Source organism: Lolium rigidum, chromosome 5, assembly GCF_022539505.1.
Source record: "Lolium rigidum isolate FL_2022 chromosome 5, APGP_CSIRO_Lrig_0.1, whole genome shotgun sequence".
Classification (NCBI taxonomy): Eukaryota; Viridiplantae; Streptophyta; class Magnoliopsida; order Poales; family Poaceae; genus Lolium; species Lolium rigidum.
Window position 1 is genome coordinate 256,511,604 of NC_061512.1, and position 21,927 is coordinate 256,533,530.

The window sequence follows — 21,927 nt, forward strand, 5'->3', positions numbered from 1 at the left end:
CAGCTTCAGCTCTGTCCATTTCTTGTCCATTTCAAACAAAATTCAACTGTGAACGCCAGTTTTGTTGTCCTGTTCAATTGATTTTCCTGTGAGGTATTCAAATCGGGCAAACTATTAAAACGCCGAGTTTTCCAACTAGGTGAATCCACATCTTGAAATTTGATCCGACGGTATTTTTTATTTATTTTGTTTTTGTTTCTGAAAGCTGCTTTGGAAGAAAAGCTGGGTGGAAATGAAGCGGGATGTGGTAGGGGAGTGGATTTTTGTAGCCCCAGCTACATGTAGTACAATATTTTCAAATTTTAAAAATGGCATTGTAAAATTTCAAAATGATGTGAAACAAATTCTAGATATGAAAAATGTTCGGTTCTACCGTCGTGCAAAGCTTGAACTCGAGATACCTTATATTTGGGGCTGCAAAAAATTATAAAATCTAATATATTTGAAGGTTTAATTTTTTTGCACTATTCACTGCTATAGATGTTAGATTTTTCATTTTTGCACATTCCCGAATACAAGGTATTCCAAATTAAAAAAAAATCATGTTGGTATGGTTTTTGAAATTTTCAAAAGGAAAATCAGATCCATACCATTAAAAGATCTGAACTTAAGAAAATACTAGTGAAATACCTTTTGTAAGCCGCCGGCTAGGGTTTATCAGATTATAAGATAACCCACGGTGTTTGTAACACTCCCCGATAGTGAAGTATTTGCTGGCCAGCGCCCGTGGTTTCCCCTCCTCTGTGTTGGAGGGGTTTTCCACGTTAAATCTTGTGTCTCTACTGCGATTTCATTTTGTTTTTCGTTATTTGCTTGTCAAGTTTATAACAAGTGGCATCAGAACTCGTGTTTCAATCTAGGGTTTACAACATATCTTTCTTGAAGTTCAATCTATCGCAGCTGGACTACACCACGAAATTTTCTCTGTGGCAAGTGAAGATGAGGGCTCTCGCCCAAACTTTTATCTGGATGAAGCGCTCGATGGATTTGGTAAGAAAGAAGCAAAGACTTGGACCGACGAAGAAAAGCGGAAGGACCGTAAGGCTTTATCTTTGATTCAACTTCATCTATCCACTATTATTTTGAAGGAAGTGTTGGCTGAGAAAACTGCAGCGGCGATGTGCTTGAAACTGTAATCGATCTGCATGTTCAAAGATCTAACTAGTAAGATGCATGTGAAGATGAAATTGTTCTCGCACAACTTGCAAGAAGGTGCGTCAATGATGAATCACCTATCGATCTTTAGAGAGATTGTTTCTGATTTGTTGTCTATGGAGGTAAAGTATCATGATGTGGATCTCGCTCTTCTATTGTTAGTATCATTGCCTAATTCCTTTGTGAATTTTCGAGACACCATATTATACAGCCGTGTGATGAACTAACCCTTGACGAAGTTTATGAGGCCCTCCAGCAGAGGAAAAAGATAAAATCTGTGGTGCATGCAGAGGGGTCGTCATCTAAGGAAGAAGCACTACAGGTTCGGGGCAGGACTGTTATCACCAGATTTTGGCCAAATCAGGAGATGGGCCGTAAGTGAGATGGGCTTGAAGGATATACGCGTGGAGGATCTCTGAAGCGGCCTGACACGAAGAAGTTGGGCTAAATTGCCCGTGTATCTGTATTATAGTAGATCACATCTTAATTTAGAAGTTAGAGTTTTACCCGTGCACGGTTAGGTGCATGCCTGAATTAGAAAGTCCCTCGGACTATAAATATGTATCTAGGGTTTATGAAATAAACAACAATCAACGTTCACCACAAACCAATCTCGGCGCATCGCCAACTCCCCCGTCTCGAGGGTTTCTTCCGGGTAAGCATCATGCTGCCTAGATCGCATCTTGCGATCTAGGCAGCACACGTTTACTCGTCGTTCATGCGTTGCTCGTATCGAAGCCTTTTTGATGGCGAGCAACGTAGTTATCATAGATGTTTTAGGGTTAGCATTGTTCCTCGTATCATATGCTATCGTCGTGCAACCCTTAGGCATCTAGCCGCCCTTACGCCTATCTTGGGTGTAAGGGCGGCACCCCGCTTGATCATTGTTTAGTAGATCCGATCCGTTATGATTGCTCCTTGTTCCTCAAGGATTAGTTTAATATCTGCATTGTTAGGCCTTACAAACGGGTCGAAGGATCCGATGGCGCGTAGGGTGTAGTTTGCTAGCCCTAGACAGGATGTTCCGAGGATCAACTTCGTGTTGGTTTTTAGGCCTTGTGTAGGGTCGGTTTACGATCACCGTGCGTGGCCGCGAGGCTCGATCACGAGTAGGATGTTCCGATTATGCGGTGAAAACCCCAAATCGTAGTAGGTCGTTTTAGCTTTATCTTGATCAAGCAGGACCACCATCTGATCGTACACCTCGTACGCATCATGGGTGGATCGGCTCTTTGAGCCGATTCACAGGACAACCTGAGAGCCGATCGAGGCTCGTATTTAACGTTTACGTGTATGCCATGCAGGAAACTAAGCGAGGCATCATCCAACACCTTCCTGACCAGGTATAGGTCGGGTGGCACGCCCATTGCATCAGCATCGGACGTGCGTGCGAGAGGCTTTGCGGGCCGTCGCTCGGAGGGACCAGGGCCAGCCGCAGTCCCGGGAGATTCCCGGCTCTACGGTGTTGCCCGTCGCTGCCCGCCGGTGGGTTTCGACCGCAACACATTCGGCACGCCCGGTGGGACAATCTTCGACATCAACCGCATCGCCATCTACATCTGAGATGGCGGAAGGCACTCCGGTCAAGTACGAGGATCTGACTGAAGAGCTCAAGAAGAAGCATGACGAGACCAAGGCAGTCCTCGAAGCCGACCTCATCGGCTCTTTTCACAGAACCCGCTCACACGGCATCAGGTGGAAAGGGTTCTCACATGAAGGCGCACTCGATGGAGTGGACCTGTCCACCCCGTCAGAAGAACGCACCAGGTCGCTGCGTCAGGAGATCAACTTCATGGTGGCTCATTCGCTGCACCGCCACTCTGAGAGCCTGGTGAACACATTGGAGCGTGTCGCTCTGCGCGTGATCCAAGAAATCATGATCCATCAGTATTCTCCGTCAGGACCAGCTCTGGGGACTTACCAAGGAGAGATGCCACTCCAGTCCCGTCCACCGCTGCCGTTTGCGTTGGCAGCACCAGAAGTGCCGAGTTCATCGGCATACGTCGTCTACAAGATCGGTGGTGACCCTAGTGACTACCAATTCTTGCATGAGGCGCCCAAGGAGATCCCGCACGGATACACGTGCGCATACGTGCGGACCGCAGTAGCTGGGCACTCTCGAACCAGGCTGCAACAGCAGGGACTTCTGGAACAGCAGGAGGAACGTCGGGAGCAGATCTTGAGAAGCAGACGTGGCTAGCTAAGTATGCCACTCCGACAAACCTCCAGAGCTCAGCTCCTGCAGTTGGCTCCGAGTTGGAAAAGCAAGCATGGCTGGCTAAGTATGCCACTCCGGCGAATCTTCAGAGTTCGACGCCTGCAGCCATCACCGCGGATCAGATTTGTACAATCTCGAAAGATCGGTTCGGCATGATGCCGAAAAGGAGGACAATCGGCTATACCAAGCCGTACCCCAACGAGTACGAATTGATCCCGCTACCACCCAAATATCGGCTCCCTGACTTCACAAAGTTTAGTGGATCAGATGGTTCCAGCTCCATCGAGCATGTGAGCCGATATTTTGGCACAGCTGGGCACGATCTCAGCATCAGACGAGCTGCGTGTGAGGTTCTTCGCACAGTCCCTCACAGGATCGGCTTTTGGGTGGTACACGTCGCTGCCACCAAACTCAATCCGGACTTGGAAGCAGTTGGAAGAACAGTTCCACATACAGTATCTCTCAGAGGCTTCCGAGGCTGGTATCGCCGATCTAGCACAAATACGACAGAAGCGCGGGGAAACAGTGGCAGAATACGTCCAGCGCTTCAGGACCATTAGGAACCGATGCTATTCGGTTCATGTAAGTGAAAAAGAAGCAGTCGAGTTGGCGGTGGTGGGTCTCTCATCATCGATCAAGGACGTGGCCTCCCAAGCGAGACTACCCTTCACCGGCGCACATGGTGCGAAGGCCGTCGAGCATATGAACAGCGCCACCCGGATGTTTACCAGGATAAATTCAAGCGTGCGGTGGTCCTGGTTGAGGCAGATGGAGATGAAGGTGTTGCGGGAGATCAAGAGGTAGCAGTGGCTGAATGGACTCGGGGGGCAAGCCCCGTGTCCTGTAAGTGGGTTAAGCCACAAGGTCCTCCAAAAGGGTTTGACTTCGACATGACCAAAGCTGAGCAGATTTTCGACCTCTTACTCAAGGAGAAGCAGCTAAAGTTACCCGAAGGCCACAAGATCCCCACGGTGCAAGAGCTGAACGGAAAGCCATACTGCAAATGGCATAACACGTTCACCCACGCCACCAACGACTGCAGGGTGTGGCGTCAACAGGTCCAAATGGCGATAGAACAAGGGCGGCTAATTTTCAGCTAGTACGCCATGAAGGTCGATACACACCCCTTCCCCGCCGTTAACATGGTGGAGTGCACTTACCCTGGAGGGTGCCAGCCAGATTTCTCGTGCAGTATCAACATGGTAGGACACTGGGCACCACTGCGGTAAGGACGGAGATGAGGGCAGCTGCTCTCATAGCAAGGACACGGAGGAAGCCGCTCCACGCGATCGGCTCCGTCAAGATGGCAAGCGCTACATCACAGAGGGAGAAGTGAGGAACGTAAGATATCAGCGACCTCTCTCTGATCACCTCCTCAACAAGTATGTGGGTCAATATGACCAACACCGGCTGTACAACGACGATGATGAAAAGGATCGTCTGGCTAGGGACGACAGGAGACGCCGTCGGCATGATCGTGACGAGGAGAGATATGAGCGCCACGCCAAGGAAAAGTCGAGAGAGCAAGACGACGTGGATAGGCACTGGGACTGCCCCTTCTTCAGACACTGCTGGGATTCGGGAATGAGCCGATTGCCTACAATCGGCAACCGCCAGAATGTAAACAAAGAAGAAGGATGCAGCTAACGTGTCCGTGTTCAAACGTCTAGGGCCTCTCCCGCCTCGGAACAAGCATGCTGAGTCCGCTCGGGTGGAAGATCTCGAGGAACTAGAGGACGATGATGAAGAAGAAGACAAGTATCATCGGCCAAGGTGGTGCCCCGATGGGCTCAGCCGTTCCCAAAAGCGAAGGGTTCAGCGTCTACGTGGGTTGGAGGAAGCTGAAAGGTTATACCCGCACACGTTGAGGAAGGCGCGGCCTGATCCGGCCGCTAAAATTCAGCGAACCCCGGACGAAGAAGGTCGGCCACAAAGGAAAGAGTGGCGCCCCGGACAAAAGAAAGCCGATGATGAGACATCGGGCCGGCACAAACATGGTCTTCATCCTTCCAACGGAGTTTAGTGCTCCGAGATTAGACGAAGCACCCGTGGCACAACTTGATCTGCGGCCCACGGCCGGTCATCTTTGAGAAGCCACGAGAGAGAAGCTACGAGCATCCGAAGGCCCTGTACTTACGAGGTTACATCAATGGGCAGCCTGTCAACAAGATGTTGGTGGACACCGGAGCGGCAGTTAACATTATGCCATACTCCATGCTACGTCGGTTGGGGCGCTCTAGCTCGGATCTGATCAAGACCAATGTGACGCTGAGCGATTTCAACGGCCAAGCATCTGACGCACAAGGTGTTCTGAACGTGGATCTGACCGTAGGAAGGAAAATTGTCCCTACGACGTTCTTTATTGTCGACGACAAGAGCTCCTATGCTTGTCCTACTAGGGAGAGATTGGATCCACGCCAATCGTTGCATTCCATCCACGATGCACCAATGCCTAATACGAGTGGGATGGAGATGAAGTAGAAGTCGTCCACGCGGATGATTCAGCCGAGATTTCAACGGCTGGCATGAACGTTTGGGAGACATCAGGCCAAGAGCCACTCTCAGGCATCAATTTGGACGACTGCGAGCGCATCGACGTGACAAAGGACGGGGTTAGGCTAGTTTTATCCACCGGCCTGACCGTATAACAAAAGCAACATCGTTGGACGAACGTGGCGATGCCGATCCAGGTGATCGGCCCCAAGGATTTATGGAGGAACATTGCAAAAACCTTCATCGAGCAAGCAACATGGAGGCCGATTCCAGCAATCGGCCAAAATTATCTTCACCATTCATTCTGCCTGGGTTCAACGTCGATCCAATGGGCAATGGGTTTGCGTCGGCTGATGCGCTAGAATCAGCAGTTACATTGCCTAACAGAGCCGACGTTCACATTTTAGTGCCTTGGCTAACAGAGCCGATATCAGCAGTTACCTGGCAGAATCGGCTCGGGGGGCACCTAATCAGATAAACATGTACGATACATGTGCAGTAAAACATTGGGGGCCGATAGATAGAAAAAATCGGCCCGTAAAAAACAAAAAAAGAGAGTTTTTCATAAGGAACAAAGCCGATGCACGGCCATCGACTCTAGCACAAATTTCATGGGATCTACCAGTGGCATGTGCAAACACAAGGACCTCCAGCTCTGTGCCAGAGGAGTTCTATTTCTGTGCCAGAGGAGTTCTATTTCTGAGCCGTTGTGTGATCATCTGCAATATCGGCTTTCAACGGAGGAGGGGTGATCGGCTCTGGCTGTCTCTGCATGGTAGTTCTCTCAGACATGATCGAACCCAGGTCCATTTGTCTGAATTGCGTGTCCTCGTCTCTGTTTCGCCTTGACTGAGACTCGGGGGGCAGCTGGCCTGGTGGATGCTCTGTTTTGAAAGCCGATTGGGTGGCCATCGGCTAGTCCTGCGTCGCGATTTTCGTCAAGGGTGGTGATCCAGCAGAACTCGAACTCATTGGTCGAAGAGATGAAGGATAGATCATGAGGGCTTGATGCGTTGACATCGGCTTATTGAGTTTTGACCAAGTTCGCGATCACCCCGTGGTCGAAGAGACGAAGGACGGATTATGAGAGACCGATGCGTTGCCATCGGCTCATTGAGCATTGGCTAAGTGATGATCGGCAGAATTAGCATGAAGGAAATCGGCAAAATCAAATTGGGAGAAATTCCTCATTGATAAATAAGATTTCTTACATAAAGAGCTGATTGCTCTCAAAAGGAAGTACTAAGGGGATACATTGCCCCATCTACTACTGATCCTATGCTAAGGGCCCTATCTACGGGCCGTCGCTGCCCTCATCGTCGCCGTCGTCGCCGCTGTCGGCGCTACTCCCGGCGGGCTCGTCGTCGCTGCTGTAGCGACCGCCAGCAGGACCTTCGTTGTCCTCGTCCTCCTCGTCAGCGTCGTCATCGTCACTGTCGAAGTCGCTGAGGTTTCCCGACCAGGGGCAGAAGCGCTTGGCCGGCGGCTCGTCGGAGGAGCTGTCGTCGTCCTCCTCCTCCTCCTCCTCCTCCTTCGCCTCCTCGGAGGAGGTGAAGTCGTCCCAGGAGAAGCGATCGTCATCGCTCTCCTCCTCCGATTCCCCGTCGGTGAGGAAGCGGAGGTCGCTCTCCCCGTCCGTCGAGGACTTGTCGTCCTCGGACCAGATGGAGAAGTCATGGCCGGGCTCCTCCCCGGCTTCTATGGCGCGGCGGATGTTGGCCGCATGGACCTCCTGTGGGTCCCGTTCTGGCGTCGGCTCGTGGGAGGAAGAGGACTCGATGGAAAGTCCCGATGAGGCGGAGGAAGAAGAAGACATGGTGGCGCGGAAGGGCTTTTGGAGTGCTAATGCGGAGAGGATGAGGAGGAGAACTCGTTCGATGCGGTTAAATAAAAGAAGATGGAGTGGAGGTTTAATGTTCGAACAGTTTTCGAGGAGGTGGTGCCAAAAAGCTGTCAAATCGTGCGAGAGAAGTTGGGAAGGCAAGTCGTCATGATGAAAAATACTGCGACGGTTCCGCTCTGCCACGACATGACCCCTCGGAGGAAAAACGAGTGGTTTTGAAATTATCATTACCAAAACCAGGGGGCATGTGTTATCACCGGATTTTGGCCAAATCGGGAGATGGGCCGTAAGTGAGATGGGCTTGAAGGATATACGCGTGGAGGATCTGCGAAGCGGCCCGACACGAAGAAGTTGGGCTAAATTGCCCGTGTATACGTATTATAGTAGATCGCATCTTAATTTAGAAGTTAGAGTTTTACCCGTGCACGGTTAGGTGCATGCCTGAATTAGAAAGTCCCCCGGACTATAAATATGTATCTAGGGTTTATGAAATAAACAACAATCAACGTTCACCACAAACCAATCTCGGCGCATCGCCAACTCCCCGTCTCGAGGGTTTCTTCCGGGTAAGCATCATGCTGCCTAGATCGCATCTTGCGATCTAGGCAGCACACGTTTACTCGTCGTTCATGCGTTGCTCGTACTGAAGCCTTTTTGATGGCGAGCAACGTAGTTATCATAGATGTTTTAGGGTTAGCATTGTTCCTCGTATCATATGCTATCGTCGTGCAACCCTTAGGCATCTAGCCGCCCTTACGCCTATCTTGGGTGTAAGGGCGGCACCCCGCTTGATCATTGTTTAGTAGATCCGATCCGTTATGATTGCTCCTTGTTCCTCAAGGATTAGTTTAATATCTGCATTGTTAGGCCTTACAAACGGGTCGAAGGATCCAGTGGCGCGTAGGGTGTAGTTTGCTAGCCCTAGACGGGATGTTCCGAGGATCAACTTCGTGTTGGTTTTTAGGCCTTGTGTAGGGTCGGTTTACGATCACCGTGCGTGGCCGCGAGGCTCGATCACGAGTAGGATGTTCCGATTATGCGGTGAAAACCCCAAATCGTAGTAGGTCGCTTTAGCTTTATCTTGATCAAGCAGGACCACCATCCGATCGTACACCTCGTACGCATCATGGGTGGATCGGCTCTTTGAGCCGATTCACAGGACAACTTGAGAGCCGATCGAGGCTCGTATTTAACGTTTACGTGTATGCCATGCAGGAAACTAAGCGAGGCATCATCCAACACCTTCCTGACCAGGTATAGGTCAGGTGGCACGCCCTTGCATCGGCATCGGACGTGCGTGCAGAAGGCTTTGCGGGCCGTCGCTCGGAGGGACCAGGGCCAGCCGCAGTCCTGGGAGATTCCCGGCTCTACGGTGTTGCCCGTCGCTGCCCGCCGGTGGGTTTCTGACCGCAACAAGGACCGAGCAAAGAAACAACAACTACAACAGAGATAAGAGCAAGACCAACACATGTCGCTCAAAGTCCAAGGGGCGAGATATTAAGTTCTGCAAGTATTGTAAGAAACTAACCACAATATTGATGATTGTTGGAAGCTGCAGAACAAGGAGAAAAAAGGTACTTACCTAGCGTTAAACAAATCTGATGGTGATGGTAAGGCCGTTGTGTTTTCAGTGATAATTTTGATGGTGATTGCCTAGTTGTCTTTGCTGGTTCTGTTTCTGGTAATGATGAGTACGTGGATCCTAGATTCTGCATGTTCGTTTCATATTTTCTGTAACAAAGACTGGTTCAGTTCTTATGAGTTTGTGCAGAGTGGAGATGTTGTGCGTATAAGAGATAACAACCTACGTGAGATCGTGGGCATTGGCTCCATTCAAATCAAGATCGATGCATGATGGCATGACACGCACACAGGCAGATGCGAGACACATACCTGACATGGCCAGAAATTTGATCTCTCTCAGTACCCTTGATGTTGATGGGTACAAACACTTCAGTTCACGTGGAGTTCTGAAGGTACCAAAAGGTTCTCTCGTTCATATGATTGGTGATATGAATGCTGCAACATTATATGTTCTTAGAGGTATCACTTTGTCTGGTATTGATGTTGTTGTTATTCGTGGTGAACCTAGTATAACTAATCCATGACATATGCGCCTTGGACATATGAGTGAATATGGCATGACAGAATTGCACACGAGAGATCTGATAGATGGCTGCAATTTTTGAGTAAGTTGAGTTCTGTGAGCACTGCATTTTTATTAAGCATAAAAGAGTTAAATTCAATGTTTCTGTTCATACCACTAAAGGGATTTAGATTATGTGCATGCTGATGTGGGCTCTTCCCGCAAGGCTTCTCTTGGAATCTTGGTGGTGCCAATTATATGCTTATTATCATTGATGATTACTCTAGAAAAGTGTGGCATTTCTTTCTGAAACATAAATCTGATGTTTTTGATGCCTTTAGAAAGTGAAGAGTTATGGTAGGGAAGCAAACAGAAAATAAAGTTGAATTGCTTCATACTAACAATGATATTGAGTTTTGTTCTACTATTTTTAATGATTACTGCAGCAACGAAGGTATTGTCAGACACCACACTATCTCATACACTCCTCAACAGAATGGTGTGGCGGAGATGGTGAAAAGAACCATCATCTACAAGGCTCGCTGCATGTTGTTCAATGCTGGTATGCATAGACGTTTTTGGGTTGAAGCAGCCTCCACCGCTTGTTACTTCATAAACAGGTCACCTTGCATTTCGCGTGATAAGAAAACTCATATTGACGTATGGTCTGGTTCACCTGCTGATTATTCACAATTGAGAGTTTTCGGTTGCACTGCTTATGCTCATGTTGATAATGGAAAGCTAGAACCTAGGGCTGTTAAGTGTGTGTTTATTGGTTATGGTTCAGGAGTTAAGACATACAAGTTATGTAATCCCGAAACTAAAAAAGTTTTGCATAGCAGGAATATTGTGTTTAATGAGGCTGTCATGTTTTATAACAGTTCATCTGCAGAGCGACATAGGATTAGTCTGCAGATGGAGCACGTGGAGGAGAAAGAAAATAATATTGCTGAAAATGATAACATTTTTGTTCAGCACTCATCACCTATTTTGCAGCAAACAAATAGTTTCATTGCTGCTATAGACCGAGGTATAACAAAGGTCCACGGCCTTGTTTAATTGAAGAGTGTAATCTTGTTCATTATACTTTTAGCTGTGCTGAACAGATGGAACATGATACATATGCTGAGGTCGTTGTATCTGTTGATCGCGAGAAATGGATTTCTGCTATGCAAGAATGACACATAAAATATTATTCGCTTGCCTAAATAAAAGATGGTTGTTCGCTATAAGTGGATATTTAAAAGAAAGGAGAAGTCAGCTACTCCAGCCTTTCCTACATGGCTCGTCCCTCCTCCGTCCCCTTTTTTCTTTCCTTATCAATCCTTCTCGTGCTTTGGGGATTCGGCTGCGGATCAATGACACAAACATTGGTTCCAAATCAACTAAAGATGCATCAGGTAGGATCCAGGAAGATAATAAATCGGACAGCAGCTTGAGAACCTCTGAAGAATCCAAGAAACAAGTAAAAAACTGAAGGCAAAACTCAAGGTGGTGAAACCAAGGCACCAGCCTTTGAAACTGAGCTACCTGAAGAAAGACATTTCCCATCAAGCAATGTAGGTAACACTATTCAATCTCGCAGAAACCTTGAACAAGCTGGAAGAACAATCTTCCTCTAGTGTTCAGAGTATAGACGCAGGCTCCAGCAAATTGGACGACTCAAGCGATGACACTACCAATAAAGATGAAAATTCTCCATCGTCATGAATTACAGCGGCATGGTTCGTCGGTCGACACACGATCCTGCAGTGTGGTACTGAATAACATCACGGAGAAGCCTGTTTGAAAATCAAACTTTATGTACTGTTTATTTGTTGCTATTTGTCTTGCAGATAATAATAAGGCCCATTCTGTTTAGTCATCCTGCGGTGGTGACATCGTCATGTACTTTGTCTGCCCCTTTTGATTTGAACTTGGTCCGTTCCTTTTGTACGAACACTGCGGTTTTGCTTTCTGGCGAAAGTGATTGTAATTTGTGTGAACTGTATGCTGAACCTGCAACGTCAATACTGCTCCTCTAAAAAAAAAAACTGCTCCTCTCAAGGAAACTTCCCTGTAATTGCATTGTTAACAATCCGATTACCATATTAAAAAAATTGTGAGGTGGATGTTGCAGAAAAACTGGGGCAAACTTGCGGATGCTACATGCTTAATGATGAGAAGAAACTGGTAGCTTAATTTGCTAGTATTATAAAAGTGATGGAGGAGCAGGAAATTATGATTTCTTATCAATAATCGGCTACAGGAGCATGCACGCTAATTAAAAAGGGACGGTGATATCGCGCGGGCGACCCGGGCGTACATGTTGGAGTGACTTACGGTACAAAAAGAGCTGGCAGATTTGCTCGTGCTACACGAGTGGAGGAGTACGAGACAAGTAGGAGTGATCTTTTTCTAAAGAAAAATGTAACTTAAGGAGAGGATAAAATAGATGGTAGCTTTGCTACTATTACACGAGTAACGGAGGAGCATGAAACAGTCGTATCGAGATAAACATGTATACTACTCACTTCGATCCATAATAAATATCGAGGCAAATTTAAACTAAAGGCTCGATATTGAGCTAGGGAGTAATTTTTCTTAAAATGTTACGTGTTGAGAGGGAAATTAAAGAGCTGGCACTTTGCTTGCTATCGCGGTTCCGAGTCCGACGACCCCTCCGCGCGCCCAGCCTACAAATAGCGGCATCGTCTGCAGATCCATCATCCTTCATCTCCACCCAAGCAGCCCATCTTCCACCCTAGTTTCATCCATGGCTTCCGCTCTCAAGCTCGCTGCCTTCGTTGTTGCCCTCTGCCTCGCCGCGAGCATCGCCGCGGGAACGGAGGTCTGCGTCCAAAAGTGTAACGATTGCCGCAACGTGTCCTTCTTGGCATTTCCACCATGCATGGTGTCTGCCGCGATGTGCAAGGTCAGATGCTGCCAGGCGGACTTCACGCTGTGCTCCCAAAGCTGCGTCAAAGAGAACACTGACACCCAAACGTGCACGAACAGCTGCAACGCCGCGTTCAAGACCTGCTACGACCAGGCAACGAAGATAGAGATATAACTTGCAAGCGAATGCGGTGCTTGCTTGCACCTGTTTGCGCGTAAATACGTACGTGCATGTGTTTGTATTTGTGTTTGTTTGTGTGCGCGTGCCTATTAGGGTGTGTGTGTGTGTCGTCTATCTGTTCGTCGATGTACCGTCGTGACTAAATATGTTGTACTTAAGCACTCCTTTATGTATTGAATGAATAAATAATCAATAATGATTTGAACTTTTCTGTGGAGGTCTCATTGATATGATAAATCTGTGCATGCGTGTATCCATGTCTTCTCCATCTCTTAAACTTATAAGAGAGCTGACTTTTCCATTCGATGTCCGCAAATTTTTTTTTCTATTTGTGTATGCAAAAATAATCAGAATCATATCTGTTTGTATTTGTTGAAACATGGTGGCTGGTTTGATTGCTGCTGAAAACAACCGTCTCCTATCTGACTTTTAATACTCCCTCGGTCGTTCATAAATGAATATTGAAGATTTATCTAAATTTGAATGTATATATACACTAAATAGTGTCTAAATACATTCAAATTTAGAAAAACTTTTGACACGGAAATTCAATTCGGCTCATGGGTGCATATGCTCCCTCCACCCAAAAAACATATTTCTAATTATCAAAAAAAATTAGCAAAAAATTTCGCATGTACATCTCGATAATCTATATGTGTTTGTGTAGTTTCGCGAGAAACCGATATTTTTTATGGTTGATGTAAAAAAGACAAAACAAGTCTCAGAAAAAGCCTTATTTTTAGCACTAAATTTTGTCTTTTTTTACACAGCTCAAACTACAAGTTGATTTTTCATGGAAAGACTTTCTGTGTATATAGCACGTCAAGATGTACACGTGAATTTTTTGTTTGAAATTTTTTGACATTTCAAAATGTATCAAAGTTGTAGTTTAAACTAAAGGAAGCATGCGCACCCAGGAGCCAAAACACCACTTCCTGCCTTTTGACATCCTTTTATAGATAGATGTAGTACTACTAAAACTGCAATGGCAGAGTGCGAGTGCTCTTGCTGCCGCTCGTACACATGCCTCCTCTCTCTCCCGACTTCCTCCACATCGCACCTCCAGGCTGGAGTTCCCACCGGCGACGAGGGTATGGGATGTCGGATCGGGCCACTAGGGCGCGGCAGCGAGCGGAGGCATCCAAAGCAGTGCGAGAATACGAACATCGGGACAAGCCAGGATGGCGGGAAACCAAACACGGGGTCGGGTACTGTGGATAGGGCCCCTATTGGCAGCAAGAATGGAGTTTCTCGGTCGATTTCTGAGTTGCTTGTCCCGCATGGAAGCGGTTCCTGGCCAACATACGGAAGAAAATGTGTAAATCGGGATCTCACTTCTCTCCTCTCACACCCCAGGGAGAAACCTAGAGTTCCAAACACTCATATTTTCTCCTTGAGCGATTCCTTTGAGTGGTGGCTGGGGAGATTGCGGGCGATTCGAGATCCTATGCTCAAGTGGTTTTGTCCAATATAAGCACAAATTAACATTTTTTTGGGTGCTTGATTTGGCTCCTCATCGACGTTGGTAGGTGACCGTGGTGGAGCGGGTGGTAGAAGGTATCAATGGGGTACGACGGTGACAATCAGAATAACTGGGAATAATAATTTTGTTGGTCGCTCCAACAATACCAATGATACCAGGGATATGTTTGGCAAAGGGATCTGCATGGTGGATCTAATCTGTCATCTCGAACCTATGAGTATGAGGCCAAATATGAGAAGATGTGGGAGGCTGCTCCGCGAAGTGGGCATAAGCATCCGCAGGCTCAGGGGGCCGGCGGCGGCTGTTGTTAAAGGTGGGGTGCAGGCGATGCCGCCAAATCCTCCCGGTGAAGGGTCATCAAAGGCTATGGTAGCATCTGACGTGAAGAGCATTTCTCCGTCAAGTGTGTTTTGTGTGTTGGTTAACAAGACTACCTCCTCGGAGTTTCGGGTGGTTTCCTAAGTTTGGGTAGTTTCTATTTTGCTCAATCTTATCAAATGAAGCTAAAATTTACCTAGGGTAAAATACCTGTTTGAAAAGATGAAATTTAGTGTTGTATGCACAACATAGTTTTATAGTCAAATCCCAACAATCTGAAGTACCAACTGATTTTAATGAACTAAAGTAGTATATGATAGCAGTCAACAAATCTGGGCCGTCCATTCACCATCCAGCGTAAAAGATACATGGTGCAGCCAGAGGTGGTAACGGTTAGCCGTGAAAGAGCCAAAGAGGGAATTCGGTTCACCTGAGACCTGACCCATCCACATCCGCACCCGAAACTTCACCATCTCCTGCTGACCCCCGCCGCCTGCCGCCGCCGCGCCGTACCTCGGCGCCGCCCCTCACGCACGCACGCCCGCCCGCCCGCCGCCGCTCCCCTCTTGCCACTCGTCCCGTTCCTGCTGGCCTTCGAGGTACGAGCTCCTTCCCTTCTCAATTTCTCATCCTCGCTGGTGGCCTCCCCGACCTCCGGACCGAAATGCCCAGCAGCGCTGACGTCAGGCTATTTTTCAGGGCGGATAAGCTCCGCACCGGGCGGGATGCTGAGCCCGTGCGACTGCTTCCTCCACCACGCCCCCGGGCCGCCGCCGCCGCCGCTGAACCCGCCGTCGAATCTCGCCCCCTCGGCGCACAGCGCCAGCCGCAGAGACAAATGCCTCACGTTCCAGACCAACGCGGTCTCGGCTCCTCTAAGAACAACCGCCGTGGACACATACCCCAGCGCGGCGGCGGTTCCACCCAGGGTCAACACCACCACCAGACAGTCCACCGTCCAAGGGAGGAAGAGCAACCGCGCGCCGGCCGGCTACGGCGGGTCGATCCCGGCGATGCTGGACGCGCTGGCCCGGTGCCGGGACGTCGGGGAGGCGCTGCGGCCGTGGAGGGACACGCTGAGCGGCCGGGAGCGGACCATCCTCCTCAAGGAGCAGAGGGACTGGCGGCGGGCGATGCAGATCTTCCGCTGGTTCCACGGGGAGAGGTGCCAGGAGCTGAACGCGATCCACTACAACGTCGTGCTCTGCGCGGTCGGGCGGGCGAGGCGGTGGGACCTCGTCGTCGGCCTGTGGCGGCAGATGCGGTCCTGCGGGGTGGCGCCGGACAACGCGACGTACGGCACGCTCATCGGCGTGTACTGCAGAGGGGGCCGGGAGAGGGCCGCGCTGCTGTGGCTCGCGGATATGTGCAAGCGGGGGCTGGCGCCTGACGAGGTCACCATGAGCACCGTCCTCCATGCGCATAAGATGGCCGGAGAGTACGAGGAGGCCGAGGTGTTCTTCAGGCGATGGTCCTCTGAATTGGGAGGACGTGGTCGCTGTGGCTTGTATACTTATAACACCTTGATCGATACCTATGGCAAGGCCGGGCAGCTCGAGAAAGTGTCGGATATGTTCAACCAGATGCTGAGGGAAGGTGTTGCGCCGAGTGTCGTCACGTTCAACACGCTGATCCATGTTTGGGGTAAACACCGTAGAATGGAGCATGTGGCGTCGCTGGTGAGGATGATGGAGGAGTTCCACTGCCTTCCTGACACTAGGACTTACAATATACTCATCTGGCTGTACAGAGAAAGCAATGACATTGATGCTGCGGAGTACTACTTTTGTAAGATGAAGGCCGAAAAACTGGTACCAGATGTCGTGAGCTGCCGCACTCTGTTGTATGGGTACTCTACCAGGGGAATGTTCGCTAAAGCGGAAGCCCTTATTAAAGAAATGGATGAGAGTGGTCTGGGGATCGATGAGTACACGCAGTCAGCTGTGATGAGGATGTATGTAAATGCTGGGCTGCTTGAGCAATCGTGGCGTTGGTTTGAGAGGTTCTGTAACCAGATGGACTCGGAGTGCTTTGCTGCAAATATTGATGCATTTGGGGAGAAAGGGCACATAGTCCTCGCAGAAAAGGCTTTTATCTGTTGCGTGGAGAGGAAGATGCTTAGTGTTTCCGTGTGCAATGTTATGATCAAGGCATATGGGTTAGCAGACAAGCTTGATGAGGCCTGTGAGATAGCTGCTGGCATGGAGAGGTATGGTGTGCTACCTGACTACTTGACTTACAGTTCTCTCATTCAGCTCCTGTCAACCGCTAAACTGCCAGAGAAAGCCCTCTATTACTTCAGGAAGATGCAAGCAGCTAAAATGCCGATTGATTGTGTTCCTTATTCTGTGGTAATTACTAGCTTTGCTAAGGATCACAACTTACACATGGTTGAATGCATATTTAGAGAAATGGTCACTTCAGGGGTCCACGCGGATGCATATGTTTACTCTACCTTAATTGATACATATGCTGAACTCGGAAATGTCCAGCAAGCTGCAGCATTTTTTGGTTTAGTGACGAAAGCTGGTCTATGTGAGAGCGTTTCAATCTATAATTCTTTGATCAAACTCTACACGAAAGCAGGGTATATCGCAGAGGCGCAAGAAACATACAAGCTTCTGAAATCGTTAGATAGTGATGGCAACCTTTATGCATCAAACTGCATGATTGGCCTCTACAGCGATCATTGTATGGTGAACGAAGCACGCGAGGTTTTTGAAGGTTTGAAGGTTAGGGGAAGTGCAAATGAGTTTTCATATGCGATGATGGTGTGCTTGTACAAGAAAGTTGCTCGCTACGATGAGGCTCACAGGATCTCTAAGGAAATGCAAGCTTTGGGGCTTCTAACTCTAGCATTGAGTTATAATTCTGTGATACAAATGTACGTATCTGCTGGAAAAGTGGAGGAGGCTGTGAAAATATTTCAGAAGATGTTGGCATCGAGCACACCGCCAAATGATGCAACTTTCAAGGCACTAAAAGTTATTCTACTGAAAGGAGTTTCGTGTATTGAGATTGCAAAGTTAGAGTCTCTCAGAAGGAGTCACACTCAGGATTGCTTGAATCAGTGGAACAGGGCATTATCGTTGGTTGTAAGGTCAGAGGGGACTACCTCTCGACGCATTATTAGAGATTCTGGTACAAGGATACATTCTTATTACATCGACAGTTTCTGAAGTAGCTGAAGGGGATAACAGAAGAAGTAAGTCCATAACAGATTTCAGTTGATTCAGGATCTTCATTGATATGCCACAGTGATGATCCATGTGCTGTGCTTTGCAAGGAGAGCACACATGTCATCCTCAAAATGAGTACGTGCTTATTAATTAATTGATGGATTTCAAGTACTCAGAAATGTATCCCGACATGTATCCTGCTAGATTACAGCAGAAATATAACACGATTGCGGCACATCTCCAGTTGTGTTAAATTACATTTATTGCATCAAACTTTCAGAGAGGTCTTTTAACTCCCAGATGTTATTCTGCTGAAAGAAGCTTCGTGAATTCAGGAGAATGGATGATCAGACTGGCGATCTGCCCTTCAGTCTATAAATCGAAAGAGGGGATGAGTCTGGAATTTACTCCTACGAATTTTGGAACTCAGTTGAGATACAATCTGTTCAAGGGAGAGGTAAAGTGTGTTCTTCGATGTAAAGTAAGTTGCCCTCACAAAGTAATGTTGGTAGTACTTGTTTACAAGTAAATAGCAAGTTTGTTAATGGCTTACTTTTGTTGCAAATGTCAGGCATGAGAATAAATTCTTACAAATGTTGTTTAGTGTCCATCAATGTGCCTGAGGAACAAATTAATATCTTATCTCAGATGTTCGGTTGCAAAGCGAGTCCTTTCCCTTGAAACATCTTGGAGTTCCTTTACATTTTAGCAAACTCGGGAAAGAAGACTTACAACCTGTAATTGACAAGACCATCAAGGGAGTTGGGGGCTGGAGGGGCAGATTACTCTCTTATGCAGGTAGGGTTACTTTAATCAAATCATGCTTGGCCAGTATACTTATAAATCTTCGTTCAGCAATTAAATTCCCAGCATGGGCAATCGGAGCTATCTACTGACAAGTCACAGATGGCTTGCCTGTGGTTAACTATGAAGGTCATAACAGATATCATTTAGCTTAATGGGACCTCATGATGTTGATATTAGAAAAATGAACATTTACCTTTTGACGTCAATAGCAACAAGTTGTGGAAATAAATAGTTGATTTTAATTATGACACAAATAACCATACCATTTTACCTGTCGTTTAACAAAGGCTTCTCCTTTTTGGAAAGGAAGCTTGTATGCTTTGTCCGACACGATGGTTGCCATCTCTTCTACTCCCTCGGATCCGACTGCTGGAACATAAGATGGAAGCATCAGCTCAGCCAAGCAACTGAAGAAACCGAGGACGGCGACGGCCAGTCCTCGCACTCGTGAAATACTGACCCGGCGACTGGTGGCTGCATCACAGCTCCAAGGCAAGGGAGGAAAAAGTGGTGATTGAAAATGAAGGATGACATGGCCTGCGTGCCTGATGCTTCTGGACGAGCTGTAATGATGCTACTTCCCAGTTATTTTCTTCCCGTCCAGTTGCTTTGTTAGCCTGAAGTTGGTTGCCTGAAGCTTCAGCCTGTGTCGTACTAAGAAACTGAGCTGTAACGCTATGACCTGTAATTTCGTTGAACGGCTAGTGCAATATTTTCTTTGAAATTGAATAAATATATGATTTGGTAAAATTTTGGATTTGAATATGTAAAATACTCAAAATTCTCATTTTAAATTTGGATAGCTTAAAATTTCTAAAAGTTGGAAACTAAGGGTGTCATTCTGTTCTACTCTTCAAAAGGATTCCAGAAAGGTACAATTTATAAATTTAGGATAAACAACATAAAAGATATGAAATTTCAAAGCTTATAGCATTTTTGTTTCAGGCCGTATTAGACATGGGGCAAGTTTCAGGATCGTGGATCAACCTGGTATGCGGTAGGAACTCGTATTTAGTACCGTAGGTGGACATACAGAACAACTTCCTATTGCAAATCTTAAGTTTTAGTACTGTTTTAGACATCGCCGGTAACTTCGAGGACCGGAGATGCATTTCACTCAATAAAAAACGTCGGATGAAATGTAGAGCCAAAATTTTGGTTGGAAAGAATTCCATTAAAAAGGTGAAATTTGCTTCTTCATTGGCCTGGGGCGATCGATCACCGACGTGTACAATCCCATGTGCTGAGAATAAAATTTCAAATGTGATGGGATCAGCAATCCTGTGTCCCATCCCATCCTCTAAATTATTTCACTAATGTCGTACGGGCCGAGTGGGATGCAATGGAAAAGGCTCAAGTGTGGTCAATTCTCTCACATGGTATCAGCCTAATTTTCCTAAACCCGCTTCCGCATCTCCCTCCTTCCAAATCCTAGCTGCCGCCGGCCGTCGCTCCTCTCCTCCTGATGGCGCCGTCCGAGCCTCCCACCCCTCACCCCGACGCCCATCTATGGGCGCAGGCCACCGCCATCTAGAGCGTCCGCTCCCTCGTCCCTGCCGTCCTCGACTTCAAGTCCAACGTCTTCCCCAAGTGCCGCACCTTCTTCAACAACTCCGTCACCACCTACGCCCTCGAGGATCACCTCACCCGTGCGACACCCTCGACCGACGCAACATGGCTCCGTCTCGATGCGACGGTCCTCCGTTGGCTCTACGGCTCCATGGCCATGGACATCGTCGACCTCGTCATGCACACCTCGACCGCGGCTGACGTTCCCGCCGCCACTGCGTACACGGTATGGACCGCTGTCCGCGGCCTCTTCAACGACAACAAGAAGACCCGCGAGGTTTACCTCGCCAAGGAATTCCGCAACGTCAAGAAGGAGGATCGCTTCGTCAACGAGTACCTCAACATGCAGAAGGCGGCGGCCGATGCCCTGGCCGAGGTCGGCACCCCGGTCTCCGACTCGGACCTCGTCACCAATGTCATCAAGGGCCTTCACGAGCGCTTTGATAGTGTCGCCGACATCGCCCCCTCCTCACGCCGTTTCCCACCTTCCTCAGTTTCCACAATATGCTGCCTCTACAGGAGATGAAGGTAGTGCATCGCTCCCCCAACACCTCCGCCTCCGCCTTCATCGCCAAGGCCCCCGCTCCACCCACTACCACTGGTGGTGGCCCTCCCAGAGCGAGCGGTGACTGCAGTGGCGCCCTCTCGCGCCCCAACCCACACCACGGCGGCTACGGCAAGAACAGGGGCAAGAACAAGGGCTACCGCCCCGCCGGTGGTGCTCCCCCCATGCCCAACCCCTACAACCCGTGGACCGGCGCCATCCAGATGTGGCCCATGCAGCAGTCCGCCATCGGCCATGGCATCCCCGGACCTCGCCCGGGCCCTCCCGCCCATGCCTACATCGCCTCTCACCATGCCGGTCCCTCCGGCCCCTACAGTGCGGCCATGTATGGCGCCCGGCCGTCCACTACGGCGTCGCCCCGCATGGCGCTGCGCCATACGGTGCCGCCCCGCACGGCGCTGCGGGATACGGTGTTGCGCCCCCTGCCACGGCGCAATCATGGGACTCCTCCGCCCTCGCGCAGCACTTCACCAACCTGACGCTGCAGCAACCCCCTCAGAGTGGGTCATGGACAGCCGTGCTACCGCTCACCTCTCCAATGACGCCGGTATCCTTTCCTCTCTTTCTCCACACCCTATTTATCGGCATGTCACGGTTGGCGACGGTTCTTCCATTCCCGTCTCCACGGCTGGGCATGCATCTCTTCCTTCTATTTTCTCTAATCGCCCTCTTCATCTTCGTGATGTCCTTGTCACTCCTCGCATCATTCAGAATCTTATATCTGTCTAGCAGTTAACTACGGCTAATAATTGAATTGTTCTGTTGATTTTGACCCTTTTGGTTTTTCTATGAAGGACTTTCTTACCCGACGTGAGCTTCTTCGGTGCAATAGTACGGGGGAGCTTTATTCTTTTCAGCGTCCGACGCCTCGTGCTCTCAACGCTGCCGCCACCACCCACGATATTTGGCACCGTCGCCTTGGTCATCCCGGTCATGACGCTTATCGTCATCTTTCGCAGCATATTTCTTTACCTTGTAATAAAGCAACTAGTACTTTGTGTCATGCTTGTCAACTTGGACGCCATGTACGTTTGCCTTTTTCTTCTTGCACCACCAGGACTACTCGCCCTTTTGAGTTAATTCATTGTGATCTTTGAACATCACCGATCTTGAACATTTCTGACAATAAATATTTTTTGGCTATTCTTGATGG

General features: G+C 48.6%; 1 protein-coding gene across 1 annotated transcript; it reads left to right on the forward strand.

The window, feature by feature from the left end:
• The first annotated feature begins 15,379 nt into the window (after positions 1 to 15,379).
• LOC124657503 (pentatricopeptide repeat-containing protein At3g23020) lies at positions 15,380 to 19,249 on the forward strand. Its single transcript, XM_047196046.1, has 3 exons — positions 15,380 to 18,314; positions 18,405 to 18,631; positions 18,951 to 19,249. Exon 1 carries the CDS (start codon positions 15,380 to 15,382, stop codon positions 17,831 to 17,833), a length of 2,454 nt encoding a protein of 817 aa, XP_047052002.1. The 3' UTR covers positions 17,834 to 18,314; positions 18,405 to 18,631; positions 18,951 to 19,249.
• The last annotated feature ends 2,678 nt before the right edge of the window (positions 19,250 to 21,927 follow it).

Bases quoted from the DNA above. Each gene is read 5' to 3' on its own strand.
- LOC124657503 (XM_047196046.1), top strand. From the start codon at position 15,380: ATGCTGAGCCCGTGCGACTGCTTCCTCCACCACGCCCCCGGGCCGCCG.